We start from the raw sequence: 21,677 nt of genomic DNA on the forward strand, positions 1-21,677 counted from the left end.
GCAGGGGTGGCCAACCTTTTGCATACCATGCGCCAATTTTTTGATAGACGAGTTCAGATGCGCAGTGGCGTACCGTGAGTGTTAGCAGCCCGGGGCGGAGAAAAATTTCGGCCACCCCTTATTTAGGTATTTCAATTTATAAGACGAAAATTCAGATTTGCCACAGAACAAGCAATGAAAAATGCAGTTGTAGTGTAGCTACCCGTATAAAATAGTTCTATATGGCATCAGTGGTGTACATGAACACGAATGCATTGTGTAACGTACAAGCAAAAAAAAAAAAAAGGTCAACGGGTCAATTGCACCGAATTGCGTATGCAATGAAGCCAAACCTGGCAATGTTGCTCGGAACCGACTGAAGCGCCACTTGTAATCGTCCAATGCGCCAAGTTTGGCACATGCGCCATGTTTTGGCCACCCCTGCTCTACTGTATCTTATATTTCTCAGTTATTTAAAACTTCTCTTGTAATTTTTTGCTACCAAAGCCAAAATACAGTGTTTTATTGATTAAATAAATTAAATTAATTTTAGCAATATATCTCTCAGATCACAGGTACAACTGAGTATTTTCAGATTATAATTTATTTTAAACAATATGTAAATTTATGATTTTAAAATAATCAAATATTGTGAATATAAAAAAATTACCTGCGACCTTCTCTTTCAGCCACTCTTCTAAGTTTTACTTCATCCTGGATAACTGATTTACCATCCAACATTTCTAAGTTTGATCCACGGAATCCTTTTGCTAATTATAAAATTTATGTACATGAATACATGAATAAACAATATAATACTTACTAAAACAATTTATAATTTTAAAAATTCAGTTATTTTATAAGTAAAAAATGTCTAATAACTCAAAAATGAATTACATATATAATTGATAATTAATTATATATATTATTTATTTATTTTACAAATTACATGTAATTAAACAAGGATAGTAATATATTAATCATATGCTTCTATTTCTAACATAAATGTGATCTAATAAATCTAATTTAATAGTTAAATGTAGCAAATTAACTATTTTTACTGTCAATTAAGTTTTTTATTTAATGCATATACAAGTATATCCTTTGCTTAACCTATCCCATATTGAAATTTTTTCCATTGCATGTTGCTCCAAGTTGGATTTTTGTCAATGTTAAGCCTAATGAAAATTCCACATTTTAGAAAAAAATAATTGTGGCTATTGTATCATCCAAAATTATTTTTTATTTTGCACAAACAAAATAGACATATTAATAAATGTAAAAACAAAAATTGGTTTTAACATAAAAATTATGCCGACTAGTGACATCTAGTTTCAAAAACATCAAATGAAGAAACAAGATATCTCAGGTCCACAGGTCAATGTCATTATGTTTCCACCCGAGATATGTCAGGAATACCAGGGAACAGGTTAATGCAGGATTTGATTAATGGACAAAATTAATTGCAGCAATCCCTTTATATACATGGCAGACGTTTTATTTTATGTGGCTTTACCAGCTGTCTTTATTTAACATAGATACCATATTTTGATTAATACAATTTTGATATACACAGTAGGATTGAGAGGGAACTAGAGCACACCAAGGACTATAAGGCAACGAAAGGGTGGATGCCCTTGCTAAGGAAGCCTCATCAAACCAGCACCAACCTATTGCCTACAACAAAATTAATCTTAAAACTATCAAGAGCATCCTGTGACAGGACCTAGTCATCTCTTGGCAGGATGACTGGGACAACAACTCCTCTATCACTCGTGATTTCATACCCGACTTCAAGGACTTTCTCACCTGCAAGTGGTATACTCCTTGCCACACTACTACACAAATGTTCACCAACCATGGCAGGTTCTTTGCCTACCTTGCTAGGGTTTAAGAACACCAACAGGCCTGAGTGCATCATCTGCAGTACTTCTGACAGTAGTGAACACTACATCCTTCACTGTCCCATGTTGGACTTGGAATGTCTACATCTTAGGATTCTCACTGTTGCCCATGATTACAGCTGGCCTCCTCATAGCCTCAATTGTTTTCTCAAACATAAGGACACATACGCTGCCCTCATGCAACTGATTTCTATGTAATTTAAAAGAACTACTGTTCCAGCTTTTTCTCGGTGATCTGTCATTGTTATTGTACACTGACACCCTCTCTCTCAACTGTGCAGCCTTATCCCTGTTTCATGTTTGCCTTTGTACATGCATTTTTCTCTCTGCATCCTGCTGCACAGGACTTGCATGCCCACTGTTTCATTTATCCTACTAATTGTACGGGTTTGCAATGTTTGTATATACACACTGTTGCTTGTCTTCTTTTGTTTGATTAATGTTGTCTCTGTACTTATTTTTATTATATTTTGTATTACCATCAATGTAACCCATTTATACTGCTTTTTTTAAGTATGTATGTATGTGAATTTACCTGGTTATGTTTTACGGCACCGGCTATGTACCTATGGTATGTTACAAATAAAAAACTGAACTGAACTGAACTGAACTGAGTAGGATTGAGAGATTAATTAACTGTGTTAATCAGGGGATACATATATTACATTAAACACTTTCATAAAAAAAGTAACCAAATAATTCTGAGAAAGAAGTAGGCCTACACTTTGCCATGAATCGCATGCTTCCTATTAAAAGCACTTCTACTGTGATGATGTATAATAATACTTTTTCAGAACTTCTTATTATTTACAAGAAAATATAGTTTTTAATCAAAATAATTATATCATTCTATTTTTAAAATTTTGCTGGATGTAAAAATTTTTTCCAATAAATAAAAAGATAATCAATTCCAAAAAATTTTTGTTAAAACTTTGGTCGATCACCTTTTGTTTCTGTTAAAATTTCAGGATAAACTTCAGCGACCGGACCTTCCTTTTTAGGCTACACGGTCGCCTACAAACAGTCCTTTAAAATACAGAAATAATCCAACTTAAGCATTAACATATACAAAGTCACTTGAGTCACTGCAGACTGAGTATCCCCACAGAAGAGTAACTGTCCACACATGTACATTAAAATTTATTGGAAAAAATTTTTACATCCAGCGAAATTTTAAAAATAGAAAAATTTTTGTAATAATTCACCACCAGGAGGAGAATACGGACAATTTACATTTAACAGCGCATCCCTTGAGTAAATATAAGGATCCGAAACTCCCGAATGGAAGAAGGATGAAAACCTAAAGACGTCAAAGGATCACCAATTCCAATTTTTTACAACTGTTTTTACAAGTTTTAATGCTTAAGTTGGATTATTTCTGTATTTTAAAGGACTGTTTGTAGGCGACCGTGTAGCCTAAAAAGGAAGGTCCGGTCGCTGAAGTTTATCCTGAAATTTTAACGGAAATAAAAGGTGATTGGCTAAAGTTTAAACAAAAATTTTTTGGAACTGACTGTCTTTTTATTTATTGGAATTATATCATTGTTATATATATTTAGTTTTAAAAAAGCACAATGTGATATTTAAGTCAAATAAAGTTTTTATAAATGTGATATATTACTAAAATGTACTTAATAATTATTAATTAATATTGGTTATTTTCCATTAATTATTAACTAATAATGGCTATTTTCTTTTTGTTGCATCCTTCAGCTGGCAAAGAACTTTGATCTGGGTACACCATATGTATTGTCTGGTCTGGAGAAGCAGGCTCATAGTGGACACACTCTTCATGATTAAAAAAAAAACCTATTAACATGGCCTTGACATCATTCTGACTTTGCCGTACCTCTTTGATGTGGAGATTCAAGCAGCACCCATTAGAAAGACTAGGACTAGTTTTTTTGTTTCAGGGTTATAACTATAAGCACACGACTCACATCCAGTGTTTTTCAGAAAAAAGGTTATGGGTCATTGTTAGTGTTTCAGGGGCCATATTCTGGTCACTGTCTCTGGTCTCTCGTCTCTTGCAAGCCAGTCGCCAATCAGCGACCAGCCTGCGAGAGACGAGACCAGAGACAGTGACCAGAATACGGCCCCAGGTCTGAATCTTTTTCTGATTCTTGCAGCCTGCATGTATTCCATATTTTCAGGTTTTCTGCTTGTCAAAGGACTTCTAGAACATGGATTGCTTTCAATGGATTTCTAATAATCTTTGATGTATCAGTACACAATTTTATTTGGACTTCACTCATTGAATCATCCCAATAGCTTTCTTAATCATTTAAATTTCTGCAGACAAATGCCCAAGTTTGAAGCAAAACTTGTTGCAGATTTTCTGATCAGATACATTCAGTCATTGTGAGTGTAGTGATCACATGGTATACAAAGTCACTTGAGTCACTGCAGACTGAGTATCCCCACATGTACATTAAAATTTCCTCTTAACCATAAAGTTTAATATTTACCCTGTAGAATGAACATTTGTCAGGTTCTAGTCTTTCAAATGTTCTACTTGTTCAAAAGACTTGAGAACCTAAAGAGGGGGCTTAAGACCACCAAAAACATTCATTCTGTAGAGTGAATATTGAACTTTACTGTTGGGAGTGTGGGTATATTACATAAGTTTAGTACTTCTCAAGTTAGAATAGTAGTAGTATTTAAAGTGCTTCATTATTTGTAAGATACCATGCTTTGTATAATTTCATAGTGTTTTAAAGACACTATGTTCTTCATTAAAATTTCAAAATTTATGATTAATTTATTTATGTGACAAATGACAAATCATTATTATTTTTGCATCTAATAATGATTAAAGTTCATTATTAATGAATTAATTGGATTATGTGTGATTTTTTCATTTCTGAAAATTTAATGAAAATTAAGTTACTAATCAAATACAGTAGATCCTGCTTAAAACAGGGGATGCACTCCTAGATGACAAAGCGCTAAACAAAACAGTATTAAACGAGGTCATTTTAACATAGAGTACATAAGGAAAGAAGAATATGCGACCAAAGATAAACAGATTTTACTCTAATTTTAAGTTATTTTTATATTAATTTGTATAATAATATATGTTAAATAACACAAACATATGCACACAGAAATGTAAAGTTCACTTTTTGTGATGAAGGTCCTGGCTCTTCTGAAATTCTTGTTTTTTGAGACAAAGTTGTGTAGTTTCATTTGTTGCTTTTTTTTCTTTCCTTAAGCAAATGTTGGTAACAGAAGATTGCATCCAAAATCCCTCATCTTGCTTTGTACTCCTTTCAAAATCTAGATAATTCACTACAATTTGATCAACAATTTCAGTTATTGTTACCAAACTTTTACTAAGGAAATCTGTAGAGAAATTCTTTGGGTTCTTCATTTTCGGAATCAGTATTTTCCAGTTCTACATGAATGAGCTCTGCCCATTCTTGAAGGTCGTCATTGGTAAGGCTCTCACGAAAAACCTGCAGTAACTCCTCAATATCCTGCTTGTCTACATCTCCTAGTCCTGCTGTATTGATTAGGTTGACAATTTGGTCAACAATAAGCTCTTCTTGTTGAGAATTCTTTGATACCTCCAGTCATACTTTCTTCCACACTCCATTCATGCATTTATCAGTTAATTCTTGCCAAACAAAGTCAATATTGCCTATGGCATCCACAATGTTATATTTTTCCATAATTGCACTAAACAAACATAGATTTAAGGAAAGTACAGCACTATGACGAATTGCCACCTTTTGCCAATTGCTTCGTGTTTGGGAATAATTGTATTATATACAAATCAATGAAATGCCACAATAATTTGAATCAGCGTAAATTTTGAGTTTTTTTTTTAAGGGGGCTTTGAGCAGACCATCAGCATCAATCAAGGCAGCGTTAAGCAGGGTCTTACTGTATTTTAACAATTTTAGTAATCAATTGTGTAAAAAAGTAAACTTTTAATATATTTATATGAAAATGTAATTAATTACTAAAAAATAACTGCACTCAAAGTCTGTCAAAATCCCAAATCAAAATAAACAGAATTTCTAAAAGATATCTAAAAAAATAACTTTTTAAAATGAAAAAAAAAAGTCACTTTTCTTGCTTTAATACCATGATGGCATTTATTCCATCTTTTTATTTAAATCAGCTTTTTTATTTGTGTGTGATAATTTCATCCTTACCTTTCCTAATCATTTCCAGCATTTATTTCAATACAATTATTCATGATAATTGCTATAATAGTTGTCAATTTAATAAAATTTTTAATTTCATTTAAAATTACATATATTTTTAAAACAAGTAAAACGGCAAAACCGTATTTGGGACAAGACTATATCTCAAGGCAGACAAGGACAAGACTATATCTCGTTTTCATTCTCCTATCTTCTTTGATATCACTGCTTTTGGGCACGATCATTAAAATTTCGCCTGCCTCGACCTCGAGGTCGTCCACAAGCCATTTTCGGTGAATGTTCTGTCAGAAAAATTTACTAAGAAACTGATAATTTACTTAATTTGTATCGGCAGCGCGATATTTACAATAGCGTCAATATATAATATAAATCCAAGATCACACTGCTGTCGACTCAAAAGGTCAATTAACGTGAAGTGAAAAAATGTCTCTCCTACCTTGTCCCTGATGTCCACATTGACCTTGACCACGTGTTCTGTGTCTTTTGTTCTGTCGTTAAAAATTTACTAAAAAACTGATAATTTACTTAATTTGTATCGGCAGTGATATTTACAACAGCGTTGATATATAATATAAATCCAAGATCAGCACGGCTGTCGAATCGAAAGTTAGTAGAAAGATGTCTCTCCTCATTAGAGTTTAGGAGAAAAGTGAGATCAAAGGGCAAAGGTCACGTGCAGGCACGCTCAGTCCTAAGGTCAGAGTTCACTTCTTAGAATGACTGCGGGTGGTACTCTCCCCTACCTGAATTCGGTGGCTGTTTTGCCTGTTTGTAGAAGAGGGTCACCATTTTGGATTTTATTTTGACTCGATTCTCAGTCCCGACTACCTATGAGTCTGGATTTTTTTTTATACGCAAATCATTTGGGCACCTAATACTCTGTACCAAATATCAACTCTCTACATGTACTCCTTCATACCTCTACGCTGATAAGAACATGAGGCAGTACGATTTTATAAACAAGACATAGTCTTGTCAACAATAGACATAATATTACTTCTATGCAAATGTAAATTAGTTTTCCTTGGTATTTTATTATTTTTTCCACAAAAAATAGTTATCAGATATTCAGTGTGTATTAAATAACAAGAATAAACTATAAGAAATCTAAACAAAAAATAAAATGTACACAAAATTTACATCACTTCAAATACATATGAATTTGTTAATGTATCTTTTAGAATTGTAAGTTAAAACTATTTACCTACTAAGATAGTACTTTCACTGAATATTTTTAAAAATTCAGTGAAAGTACTATTAAAAATGATTTCAAATCTAATATATGTACATTTATTTTATTATCAATAAATGACATTAATGAAAGTTTAAAATAATAAACAAATAAATAAAACATTTAACATTGAAAATTATTATGAAATTCTTTACAAAATAATTTATATACTGTTTCATTGTATTGATATAATAAAAACTGAAATATACTGTATTACTAATATACCTTATTACTAATATAATTTATTAAGATTTGTCAAAATGGCAACTGTAACTTCTTCCTTGTAAGATATATAAAAATTATATTCATCATTCTCAAAAAACTGTTAGCAGAATAATTATATTTGTTATGTGAAGTAAAATATTAAATATCAATATATTATTATTTTTAGAAAAGGACTTACTAGAAATTATGGAATATTCATCAGCTTGATCTCTAATGTCTTGTTGTCGTCTTTGAACAAATTTTTCTGCTCTGGCCTTCAACAATTCATTCATTTGTTTTTCTATAATTTCAATTTTTGCAACCTAAAAAAAAAAACATAATTTGTTATGATTTGTATAAGATATGATAATAATTATATTACATGAACTATCATTACTTAAGAATCCCTTTTCAATTGAATTTTTAATCTGCAATTTATTTTACATAAAAAAATTTTTTTTTGTAATAACGAAGTTAGGAAATATGAACATTCAACTGATCAACAATATTGAAAAAAATATTAATAAATTTTCACTTTCTTTTAAATTTTATTTTAGAAATAAACTATGAATTTGCAGATTATTGTCAACTAGATTATTTAATAATTCAAACATTCAATTAAGTTTATATAATTTTATTTGATTTATTATAAAAATGAATAAAATAAGTAATTTCAACTGTTAAAAATTTTGCAAACTATGTTTATAAATTTCTATGCATTTGGAGCTAGAACTATTTTAATATGACCAAGACAAAACCTTTCTCCCTTGTTTCTAGCTGTTTATACACGAGTACAAACGTTTTTGGCCTTCTTCAGTTACACTGTGGTAGAGCATCCTAGAGTTCTACCACAGTGTATCTGAAGGCCAAAAACGCTCATACTTGTGGATAAACAGCTAGAAACAACTGAGAAAGGTTTTGTCTTGGTCATCTATGTTTATAAAATGTTTTTTTATAGAATTTTATTTATTATTTATAAAGGAAAATACACTCATTACCATAAAAATTAGCACACCAAGAAGGAGTTGTCAGAATCAAACAAAATTGTGTGTGTGTGTGTAACTGTGATATAAGTACCAGGTTGTTCAATAAGTTTTGTCGTTTGATAAGAGATGGTGCTATTAGGATGTCACTTTATTACTCTATAAATAGTACTACTATTTCTTAAACACATGTCAAGTTTCAAGTAGATCCGTCAACTCATTGTATATTTGCAGCTGTTCAAAGTTGACTTGTCACTGTATTTTTTACAATGGAAAAAACTGAATATTGTGGAGTGATAAAATTCTTATTTTTGGAAGGTGTAGCACCAAAACAAATTCACGAACAATTGTTAAAAGTGTACAAGGACTCTTCACCTTCAATTAGAACAGTAGAAAGGTGGGTTGCTGAATTTAAACGTGGTCGTATAAGTCTTGAAGACGATCCACGTGAAGGACGTCCAAAAAGTGCATCAACACCAGAAATCGTAGCAAAAATACAGCATATGGTTTTGGAAGATCGTCAATTAACCAAAAGTAGAAGCCCTAGGGATTTCGTTAGGCAGTGTGAGCAATATTTTGGCTGAAGTTTTGGGTTACAGAAAGCTGTGTGCACAATGGGTGCCACATTCGCTAATTATGGAACAAAAACACATTCGAATGCAACTTTCTCAGCAACATTTAGAGCGTTTTAGAAAGGATAAAAAGGATTTTGTGCATCGTTTCATCACTATGGATGAGACTTGGGTCTACCACCATAATCCTGAATCAAAACAAGAGGCTAAGGAGTGGTGTGAACCCCCTACTTCGGCTTCAAAGTGAGTTAGGGTCCAGAAATCAGCCAAGAAGGTGTTAGCATCAGTTTTTTGGGATGCAAAAGGAATTTTGTTTGTGGATTACCTCCAAACTGGTAAAACAATAAATTCAGATTATTATTGTAACCTTTTGGACCAGCTGCATGTAAAAATTGGTGAGAAAAGACCTGGTTTAAAAAAGAAAAAAATCATTTTTCATCAAAACAACGCACCATCTCACACAGCTCAAAAATCATCGCGAAAATCAGTAAATTAAAATACGAATTGTTGCAACATCTCCCTATTCACCAGATTTAGCTCCCTCTGACTTCTGGCTGTTCTCACATCTCAAAAAATTCATGCACGGGAAACCGTTTTCATCAAACAAAGAGGTAATAGCAGCCATGGAAGCCTATTTCGACAGTCTTCCGGATTCTCACTTAAGGGATGGAATCCATAAATTAGAAGATCACTGGAACAAGTGTATTAAAGTTCAGGGAGATTATATTGAATAATAAAATGTATTTCAAACCATAAAATCGTGTTTTTCTTATTGAACGACAAAACTTATTGAACAACCTGGTAAGTGATTACAAAATGAAAGCAAAAGTATCATTGATTGCAGAAAAAACTACAAATGAAAGGAGGTTCTACTACCCTGTTGTATGAATACATAATGTGATACAGGCATGCATGGAGGCATACAAGTGCCATATGGTGTCCTGCGACATCTCAGTCCACAGTTGCTGTAAGTGGTCCTCTAGTTCAGCCAACTAGACTGCAAACTCCTAGGCTGTCCACCTTGGGATCCCAGGTAATCCCAGATATGTTTGATCAGTGACAAATCAGGGAACCAGGAAGGCCAGGAAAGTATAGCAATATGATGGAAGCAGTCCTGTGACAACTTTGCTGTGTGAGACCAAGCATTATTCTGTTGGAAAATGGCTCTTGGAAGTCCTGCCATGACAGGCAACATTTGTTGCTGCAGGATATCTACTAGAACTGACTGACAGTTGTATGTGATGGCGCCCCAGACCATCACACCAGCTTGGGGGCAGTGTGCCACTCTAAAGTGTAGGTAGGATTGAGGCATTCACTACAGGCCTCCAGATACAAACTTGGCCATCGTCAGTTCCCAAACTGAATCTAGATCTAAATCACTGTAATCACTACTCACTAGATCACTAGAAATCACTAGTCACTAGAATCTAGATCACTGTAGATGATCCAGTTCCATTCCATTGTAGTACAATCCCATTGGGAGCAACATCATTCCAAATGGATTTGACAGTGGGAGTTGTAAATGGCAGCAGCACATATAATAGCTGCAGCAATACCAAATGTTCCTCACCCAGGTATCTTGAAATGGTATGGATAGACACAGAAGTCTGTAATGATGGTGCTACCTGTGTCTGGAAAGTGGATAACAATACGATCGACTGAGTGTATGCTTGTTGGAAGACCAAACAATCCTCTTGTTCTGCTGAGGGTGTCCTGAGCATCGGAGCCATGTGTGCAAGCTCTCTCATCCGCTGGTTCCAACATCTCCTCAGTGTTGTCAAAATGGTCTAGGTGGCAAGCTATTCAGCAAGATGACCATCTGGCTTCTCTCAACCTAATGATTCTTCTTTTGTCAAAGTCAGTTAGTTCTTCATATGGTGTCTTTGATTGCAGCATAAAAACATCTCTAGTGATACAGCATCCCTCTGAAACAGGTAAATACACAAAAGATGCCTTTGCATGCCTTTTTTTATAGGCCAAGCAGGACACATTTTAACATCCTCTGTTGGCATTATGCAAGAAGCCATCATGCTATAACTAATTATTTCCATAATTGCTTAAGACTTATTTGCATGCCAAGTTTCACAGCTATATGACAACTCCTTGGTGTGCTAAGTTTTATGGCAATGAGTGTAATTTGATTCATATATTAATGATTTTGTATAAAAATAAAACAGTAATATCCAATCATAATTTAATAAATTATTATCACTAATTTTTTTTCTAAATTCTTCCTAATGTAGTCATTAAGACATCAATTGTGTCACTTATAAAATTTTATAAACTATTGGCTTTCTTATCATAAACTAATCCTACAATTTACTTCATTAGTACTAACGCTAATATTTTAACCTTAGATTCAATTTTAATGAATTTTAAGATTAAAATATTTATATTTCTTTAAAATATTAAATAAAATTTCACTACAGTTTATTATTAATAAAAATTTAATATTAATTTAAATGTAAAAATAGAACATTATTATTATTTTTACATTAAAATTAATCATTCTTGTAGACATAAAATTTGCTTATAAAATTTGATTGTTATCAATTCTAAAATTTTGCTATAAATTAAAATAATTAGACTTTTAGATTTTTATTTCATTTTCATTAAATATAAAACTAAAATTATATATTTATTATATTATATATTCTAAATTTGCTTCTTTTATATTTGAATCACTCTTTATTCCATTTTGAATAATAATTTTTATACAAATTTAAAAAAAGAAACAAAAAGACAGTAATATTCAAATAATCAATTCAGATAATATAAATGTAATAATATAGCAAATCTCATAATTCATCTTTTTTTAGATTCTCATTAAATATGTTTAACAAAAATTGCATACTTAAATTTACTAATTACAGTTTATAAAATAAAAGAAACAGAACTTACAGTCAAATCTCAGTTTTCAAACATAATTTGTTCTTAAAAGTTGTTCTAAAACCAAAACAAATTTTTCCATAAGAAGCAATATAAAATGGATTAATCTGTTCCCCGATCCCGAAAATAAAGCCTTTTTTAAATTTTTTTAGCTGTATTTCATGCACAAAAATACAATGTAGCATTATATATAATAAACTTTTGTTATTTAATTTAACTTAAGCACCTTTAAACACAAATTTGTGGAAGCCATTTATATTTTATGAATGTCAATTAATGCAGTTTTTATTAATTAATTTGATTTAAATTCAACTGCAGTGTATACCGAAAAACAGAAATAGTATCTTTCTTTCATGCACATTGAAATCTAATTTAAATAGCATCATCATCAATGATTCATAACATCTAATGACATGCCAGTAATTTCTGAATGAGTAGTCCTGTTGTTGATTGGTTGGGGTGTTGACTTTTTTTAACATAGGAAGTATAGGATTTGACAATCTGTCCCTCTCTAATCTGTGGTCGACTCTTGACAAGTAGCTTGTTCAGTACAAAAGTCATTGTACAAAAACTGAGACAATTATGTGTTCAAAATTCTGTTCATGAACCAATTTCTTTGAAAAGTGAGTTGTTCAAAAACCAAGGTTTGACTGTATAAATTATTTATATTTAATTTCTTGTTACTGTTTAGAAGTTTCTCATATATATTTTTATGTATAGTAGTTATTCATTATTTTAAAAAACAGTGTCTCCATCATAAAAAATTATAACCAGATTACAAAGTAACATAAACCTACTTTTAAAAAATTTTGATAAAAATGGCCATGCATCTTAAGTGCTTTCTCTGTACATGCCCTAAATAATACCAATCATATAACTGAATAATTAATAATTAAATAATTTAGAGAGTGAAATAAAAAACTAATTGAAAATTAGAAAATTTAAAAACATCCAGTAATTCAGTAATTTGTCAAGTATGTAATTGATTGCAATAAACTCCTTAATAATTACCAATATAAAAGCCATCGTGTGTTCTGGTGGAAAATATAGGCTACTTATTTTGTGTAAGTATTGGCTATAGAGTAAATGTTTTATCAATTTTGGATAAGTGATTGCACTTACGTTGCAGTGACATCAGTGATCACATGACCTTCATGCTTGATGAGGAATTTTCCCTTAAGTTGCATTTTAAAACATTTTGGCAAATGTTGTATTTTAAACTTACTTCATTAAATTTAAAATTTAAACTTTAAAAACAATAGCCTCATCATGTCACTTCTACAAGGTGTTCCAAAAAAAATGTATTCACTCTTTGACTGACCATTACTATTAATAATATATTAAGTTTTGATTTAAGTGTTTATTGACATGAATACAAATGTAATAAGTTAAATTAAAGAAAATTTAATTGAGACATTGCCTTCCAATTTCTTCTTGAACTAATATCTTCTATTGGATTGATAAAGAGTGAGTACATTTTTTGGGACACTGTGTATAACAATTAAAAAAAAATCTTTCTATAGTGACCACATGACTTTCTATTATTCAATCAAAGTAATGATCTAACAAGCCCATTATTTAGAAAGTGTTATCACTCATCTAATTAATATACTGTGTGTACAATTCATCTTTGTTTTATCAATGTGGCATTAAAATGACACTATTTTGTTGAAAAAGATGCAAAAAGGAAAGCATAAGAGTAAAATTGGTCAGGTAAATTCTAGATCTAAAAGAATAAGAACTGAGACCCCTGAAGGCTGTGAAGTCCAACTTGAGCAATATTGAGTAAGAATGGCTTTGTCAAGGGCTGCAGAAACAGCATCACAACATCAAGCTTGAATTGAAACTCTTCTCAATTCTTCAATCTCTACTTTCTCATAAAAAATATTCCATTATACTTGATAGAAGAATTTCTAGTTTTTATATAGAATAACTATGGAGGACCAATTACATATAAATATATATATACATATAACAGTACTTTTAATGTATCTGGTTTGTACGTAATAACAACACAGTTCATACAAGCTAGAAACTTAGTTAAATAGTTTAGCTTCTTTATTTTCCTGTTAATTAGAAATAAATTGATATAACAAGCTTCTTAAAATAAGCATCTAAAAATATAACTCATCATCTACAGTAATAAACAAATATTTCAGTGCTTTTAAATAAATTCTGATTGTGTTTTTAAAGAAGTATTCATATTTAAATATACAAAACTGCACTTAAATATGAAATATTTTAATTAATAAATATTAAATTTAATAAAAGCTGAAGTTTTAATTTAATTACTGCTTAAATGCTTTCCAATTTAATTATAACTCTTTCTACATATTTAGATATTTTGATTATATTTATAAAGTTTTAAAATTCATCTGTAACATTGTCTAACCAGAAATCAGTTAATAAATAATAAATAAATTTAGGTTCAAACAATTCTCTCATTATAGAGTATTTGGTCCAATCAACTATTTTATCTATATGGATTTTTTTAATGTAGTAACTGTAAAAAGGACTGTAAAAAGAAAAGACTTACTTTCTACAGTTATAGTCAATTACTTTTATAAATTTTTCATACTTTAATTTCTTAAGATCCAAATAATTTAAGATAAAACTGAATTTTTATAGGTGCTATTGCTAATAAATTTTACTTTTTGTTTATACTATATATTTTCATAAATTATGATCTCATTACTGATGGCAGCAGTATTCTTTAAATTTAAAATCACTGTTTTACTAGCAAATTAACTATGAAATCAATTTCCAGAATTTTAAAAACTACATAAATCCAAATGAACAGAATTGGATAATTTTAGTAAATAATTTTATGCATACTAATTAACTACTAAAACTAAATATTAATACTAAAATAAATACTAAATCTTAATTTTATAAAAATTTCTAAAATTTAAAACTTTTTAATTATAAAGAAATCAATTCTAAGTAACAAAAATAAATACAGCAGTTTCATAAATTTATTTATTTTCAAATACGGTAAATTCAAAGAATATTATTATTTTGAAGCTGATTAATTTAAATGTCACATAAATGCAATTTCTAATTAGACTATAATAAAGTGTTTATTTATTTAAATTTAGTTTATTTGGACATTGAGATTTTAGATGAAAAAATATTTAAAAAGTGCCAGCAATATGTCTAAAAAATTTCAATAAGCAGTTAATACATAACAACAAAACAATAAAATAAAATAAAGATTAATATAAAAGCAACATTTATCCAAATAACATTTTCCATGAAAACTGATAGTTTACATAGATATCCGACTATTCAACAATAATTTAAATGATAAATATCTATAATATATCTAATCCTACTTCTACAATAAAATGCACAAAAAATTAGTTTTTATTTTTTCATCAAAAACAAAATTTTGATTTTGTGATTTATTTTAACAATTTTTGAAAACAGTAACCAATATTTTACATGTTATTCTCAACAACTGTTAAAATAATTTAGCAAATCAAAATATTGTTTATGATGGAAATATTTTATGTACAAACTTCATATTTGAAATAAATTTTCATAATGAAATCATCACCACCATAAAGTATAATTCCACAATTACAATTTCCAGTCCAAATGTGGCTTAATATATTAATGTCTAATGTTCACAAATCAATCAATCAATCATAACAGCAATCTAACAGTTTATATTTACTGCCCTCCATGAATTAATATAATTACTGTTTAATTCAAATTTTGAAAAAGTTATCAAATAATAGCAATTACATTCAGCTATCTTTAATCACTAATTATTTTTGTTTTAGTGTCTTTAATGTTAATAATTTAAAAGACACCCTCCCAAAACAATAGCAACTAAAATCAGAAGGCAGAAAATGATTGAAGCCCAAACCCAATTAAGTGCCTTTATTTCTCAGCATCATCTATAAAAACCCACCTTTAAGTCGAGACATTCAACCAAGTCTGTGACATACCCTCGCATCTGTTGATATAGAGAAAAGCGGCTGGCAAGCAAAGGACCCTCCTTCTCCAGTTGATTGATTAGATCATACGAGTTGGCCAAACGGGTGTTGCATGAGTCATCTTCTCGCTGATGATTGGCATACATTTCTTCTAGAGCAGATAATCTTAAAATATAAATTTTTTTATGAAATAACTGTAAAAAATTTTTTTTCCTACATTATAAACTCATAAATGAGGAGTTCTATGGAATAAAGTATCTAAGTTAAATTTTTATGCTTTCAGGGATTCTCAAAAACTGTTCTTTTTCCATGAGGTTTGTTATGAAGTGAGAAAAGTTTAAATGTTAAATACACTCGATTAAAGTGCATATTATAGTAAGGAAGAATAGCCATATCCATAAAACCCTACTTGATGTGCATAATAAAACACTGAAAAAGGCATCTAAGTGCACTCAGGTATCTTATTAATAGAACACCTCAAGTACTTAAATATCAAAAATAATTTTCTTATATATAATGTCATTTATATATAAGAAAATATATGTGGACAAGATGAGCAATAAACATAATAAACTTGTGAAGTAGTAGAAAAAAGTAAATGAAAAATGAGCATTTATTTATTATGATATCACCACAATGCAATTTTTAATCATCTTTCAACTTAAAAATATCACATGAACTTCCAGACTGGAAGTTCATGTATTGTTAATGGGGGTCTCCAGTCTTTAAGCTTTCCATATCTGATCTGGATTGTAGTTGTGTCTTGCCCATGTACATAGTACTTGTCCTGATAACAATCAAGCTGTGCCAGTCATCTATCTAATTCCACTCTTGAGAAAATTTTGAATTGAAATCATGTGATTTCTGGTCCAGACCATAAGTTCATATATAATTAATCAGGGCCTCTAGCAGCTAAGTTTTTCATATCTAGTCTCAACTTACATCTATCTAACATTCTTGCAATTAGCAAAAAACAGATGGACAAATGGATGATAGTGGAAATGTATAAGCATTCCCACTGTCATTTGAAAATTGCAACCCAAAAATTATATAACCATTATTCCATTAAACAAATTTAAGCAAAACTTATAATCTGAAATATAGTCAAAATTATATGTATTTGTTAGATGACTGGCTTTAGAACAATAACATTCAAATATGCAAATTTACAAAAAAATATGCCAGTAACAATAAACATTCAGAAATGCAAATTATGTAATTTGATAAAAGAATCAACTAAGCCCGTGATTCATCTCTGACAATTCTGTCTACTTTTATTTTTGGATACAATTAACAGGCATTAAAAACAATTCTAGATGAATGAACTTTTCCTAAATCTCATGGATAATTCATATTTATATAAACATATATACATATAACATTTTAAATATAGAGTTTCAATATACATTGTACAAAAAAAATTCTAATTTTATAGAAAATTAGCCAGTTATATCAAAAGAGAAAAATAAAATTAAAAAAATCCAGTAAATTTTTTAAAAGCAAGGAAATAATAAGATGAAAAACACAGCAGTTAATTATAGTATTTAAGATAGCAAATGATAATTTTAGCAATCCAGACTGATGAAATATGTGAAGCCAATGACCAACTGAGATATTAAAATTGTCATTCATGGAAAAACAGCCCAATACTCTCATCATTGAAATCAATCTTGCCCAACAATTGACAATTTTGAAATATTTGTGGGATAGTAATGCTGAAGACCCAAAGTTTTACATAATCCTGCATCCTATCCAATAATGAAAATGAAATCAATTCTGAGTTAAATATTGTTGAATATGCTTATTTGAGAGTTAACAATTCAAAATCATCATGTATAATTTGATTTCTTTTATCATTCAACAATTTCAATTAATAATTAACATTCATTAATGGGTTATCTTCATACTTTAGATATTATGGAATTTTTATGGTCTGTTATTTAAATTCAAATCTTTACTTCATTTATTCCTTTTGGCATTTCAAAATAGTATTACAAGTGAAGTGCAAGGCTTCTATATTATCTTACAAATATTCAAAAACTGACATCTAGTGGCTAGAATAAAATCAAAAGCAAATTGTTGACGAATTCAAATTCTTCAAAAAGCATTTATTCCAGAGAATCTGAATCTATTATATAGCAGTTAATCTTTAAATGTCTTAATAATTTGGATTGTTAAATGATATTTGAATTAATAAATCATTATCCATACTTTTATAATTGGAATTTTCAACTATTATCTAAATTTTAATCATCATCCAATAACAGGGAAAAAAAATTATTCTAAATAATAATTTTGTAGTACTTTTTTTAAAAATATTAAAAGTGATCTGTTTGCATGTAAACATTTATTAGATTCTAAAATGCATTAAATAATTGTTTTACACTTTCTGCTATGTTGTTCTGTTCTCAACACACCTAGAATAAAACCTCTAACATATAGGATATATCATAATTTTTCATATGTTTTTATGAATATACTGTATTTTTCAAATAACTTAGTTAATTTACTTTAGCTAAGTTTACTTTTTTTTTCTGAATGTTAAAAATTACATTTTTTAATTTAGTAATACTGTATGTTTTTTTCTTTACTTGCCTTTCAAGTCAGAAAACTATTTTTACATAGAGTTTCATATGTCCTACATATATAATTTTTATTATACTATTGTTTGTTAATAACATCTTTAAATATATGTTTCATTAATCCTAAGATTAAATATATTTTACCTTTCAGAAAGCCTGGACTTAATATCATTAACTGTTAAATCCTTTCTTTCACGTGGAATTGAAAGATTTGCCAATCTACTTGGTGGTTTTGACTCTGTATTTGATGTAACTTTAACTGTTTTGTCATTTTGTTGATTATATCCAAATATCCTGTCAGTATTTGTTTGAAGCTGTTGTTGTATCTAACAAATATTGAAAACAAGTTAATTTTATTAATTACAAATTTAATAATTTTAATTTATTAAAACATCATATATATTTAAACAGTTATATATTTAATTATTTCAAATTAATTATATAAAATAATTAATTATTATAAATGGGATTTGATACAACCCAAACATTCTTTTCTTTTCAAATATCAATACAGTAGAGAGTCGTTTATCCGAATCAATTGGGGACTGGGGTTGTTCGGATAACTTATTTTTCGGATAACCAATTATGTACGAAAAAATATATTAATTTATCCCGTGTTGAAATTTTTCTCCGTTGCGTGTCGCTTCACGTTGAATTTTCGTCGATGTTAAGCCTAATGAAGACTACTGTATTGTTAAAAATTATTTTTTTATTTTGTACAAACAAAATAAATGTATTGAAAAATATAAAAACAATAAAAATTATACTCCAGAAGTTAATTTAGTATCAAAAACGTAAAATATTTGAGTAGCCGAAGACATAGCCAAAGATTACAGCGCCACAGCACTGGCGAAAATTTAAATTTGTCGACTGGAATTCCTTCAGATAACCAACCTTCGGATAAACGATGCTCTACTGTAGTTAAAAAATTAAATGCAATGATGGGTTTAATGTGTCGAAATCATTTGTACCAGAATAAACTGTTACATCTAACTGATATAACAAAACATTCTGCACCAAAATTCATTAAAAATAATCTTTACTTATGAGCTAATTTACCAATACTGACTTTTTATACAATCAGTAATTATACAAATTAGAATTACAGAAATTTAAAAATCGATAAAAATATGATTAATCAGAGTTAGCATAATTAATTAGTATAAATTTGATAAAGAAAGAGACCTTAATAATATTTACAATGATTCAGATTATTGTAAATCTAAAATTTTTAATTCATTTTCAGATACCACAGACTGCTTTGTCGTGCTTTATAGCTTGGTTTTTAAACATATTAGAGATGTTAATCATTTATATAAAATGTTACAAATTATAAAAATTTGTTTAAAAAAATTTATGTAATATTTTTTATCAAAACTCTTCAGTTATAATTTCATTAGTTTTGTGGTATTCAATATTTAACATCTTGTTTATATAAACAAGTAAGTAAAAGAAACTTCCTGAAGAAAGTTGTCAAAATATAACATAGTAATGGAATTAAAATGATTTATTATAAAAATAATAACTTCATAAACTACAGCATAGAAAACATTATAAAATGCAATAAAAATCAATTAACTCAGTCTGACTCGAGCAAGTTTCATAGCGTTACGCAAAAAACGGTCGTTAAGGCCACTTTTGAAAAATTTTTTTTTTGAATTTTTGGAATGTTTTTTAGGTCCCCAAATTTTTTCAGAATTTTTTTCCCGCGTGAAAAAATTTTATCACAATTTTAATCAACCTTTAATGACGCACGCTTCACGCTTTATTGCTTTTTAATGTTTTTTTTAATGTTTTTTTAATGGGAGTTTTTTATCAAAATTAATTAATCGTTCTAAAGTTGTAATGCACCGATTTTCCTTCGGTAAAGTTATTTAAAGCTGCTTTCTGATGTCAAAAACGACCTCCGATAGTTTTTTAATTTTTTTAATTAATAGATTTTATTATATATATGTTTAATTAATTAGGGGGGGTCGGAAATCGCAATAAAAATTATAATTTTTTAAAAATATTTAAAAATATACCGCCAGATTGAATTCACCCTACTTTAAACCCTTGTCCTCCCGCGACGTCTATGAGAATGTTCCGGGAAATCCGACTCCAGCTGTGTTCAAGGTCATCCAGATATGTAAACAATAACTCATTGGTGTTAAATTTCACAGAAAGGCAGGACAAAGGAACTTAAATGATGAAGCTTTTTAACCAAAATTAACGCATTTCTTTCCTTTTTTTTCAGTTTTAAGTATTTTTTATGTTTAATTAAAAAATTTTTTAAAAAAATGGACAAGAAGGGGTTAATATATTTAATAAATTAATAGTAATGAACAACATTAATTTTTTTTAAAATTATTTAAAATTAGATTGCATCTCAAAAACCAACATACCAATAAACTGGACAGATACTAAATTATTTCCAAAGGAAAAACATAAAGGAAAACCTAGAAAAGTATATTTGAAAATGTGCAATCTTTATCTGCTAGTTTCCATAACAAACTGTGTATTTCAAGGTAGAAAATAGTCTAAAAAAAGATGACTGATTCTGCTTTGTAATCTTGTATCTAGTAATATGAAAAATATGAATTATGGAGAATCTAAAATGGGTTTTGTTTTCTAATCTAATATATAATCAAGACGGGTTGATGATGATGATGATGATGATGATGATGATAATGATGATAATAATAATAATAATAACAGCCACCGGTTTAAACCGAGTATTACCCNCGCACAGTAAGAAGGGATTTTTCGAAATTCCCCCAGGGGAGAGAGACAGGATAAAGGTTTTGACAATGGAAGTGTTAAGTAACAATGGCATTGTTAACAATGGACGTATCAACAATGGCATTGTTAACAATGGACGTATCAACAATGGCAGTGTTAACAATGGAAGTATCAACAATGGAAGTGTTAAGAGAAAGTGACATGCAAGATTTACAGGCACAGATACAGTTTTTTCAGTTTTGTGGGAAATCGAACACTTTTTTAACCTATATAAAAATTCTCTAATTAGTCTGGAAACAGTGGGACCTAAGTCTTGCATTCTTTGAAAATGGGTAAGATTGACTATAACGTAATAAACTTAATCTTCGCTATCGTTACTTTTTGCCCGAGCAACGCCGGGCCTATTTGCTAGTAATAAATAATTTTAGTAAATTATGTATTATTTAAGTATTTTATATTATACAAAGTTTAATAAACTTTTATCTGAAGTCTG

General features: G+C 29.4%; 1 protein-coding gene across 1 annotated transcript in view; it reads right to left on the minus strand.

Moving 5' to 3' along the window:
- Positions 1–21,677, minus strand: part of LOC111617828 (PAX3- and PAX7-binding protein 1-like) — an 89,403-nt gene that overhangs the window by 31,484 nt on the left and 36,242 nt on the right. Inside the window, exons 7-10 of the mRNA XM_023359139.1 lie at positions 18,608–18,789; positions 15,857–16,046; positions 7,693–7,816; positions 650–749 (exon numbers count right to left, since the gene is read on the minus strand). Of these exons, the coding sequence (XP_023214907.1) occupies positions 650–749; positions 7,693–7,816; positions 15,857–16,046; positions 18,608–18,789 (596 nt within the window). The remainder of the gene's footprint in view (positions 1–649; positions 750–7,692; positions 7,817–15,856; positions 16,047–18,607; positions 18,790–21,677) is intronic.

This window comes from Centruroides sculpturatus, unplaced genomic scaffold (assembly GCF_000671375.1).
Source record: "Centruroides sculpturatus isolate CEXI.00-Female unplaced genomic scaffold, Cexi_2.0 scaffold104, whole genome shotgun sequence".
NCBI classification, from domain to species: Eukaryota; Metazoa; Arthropoda; class Arachnida; order Scorpiones; family Buthidae; genus Centruroides; species Centruroides sculpturatus.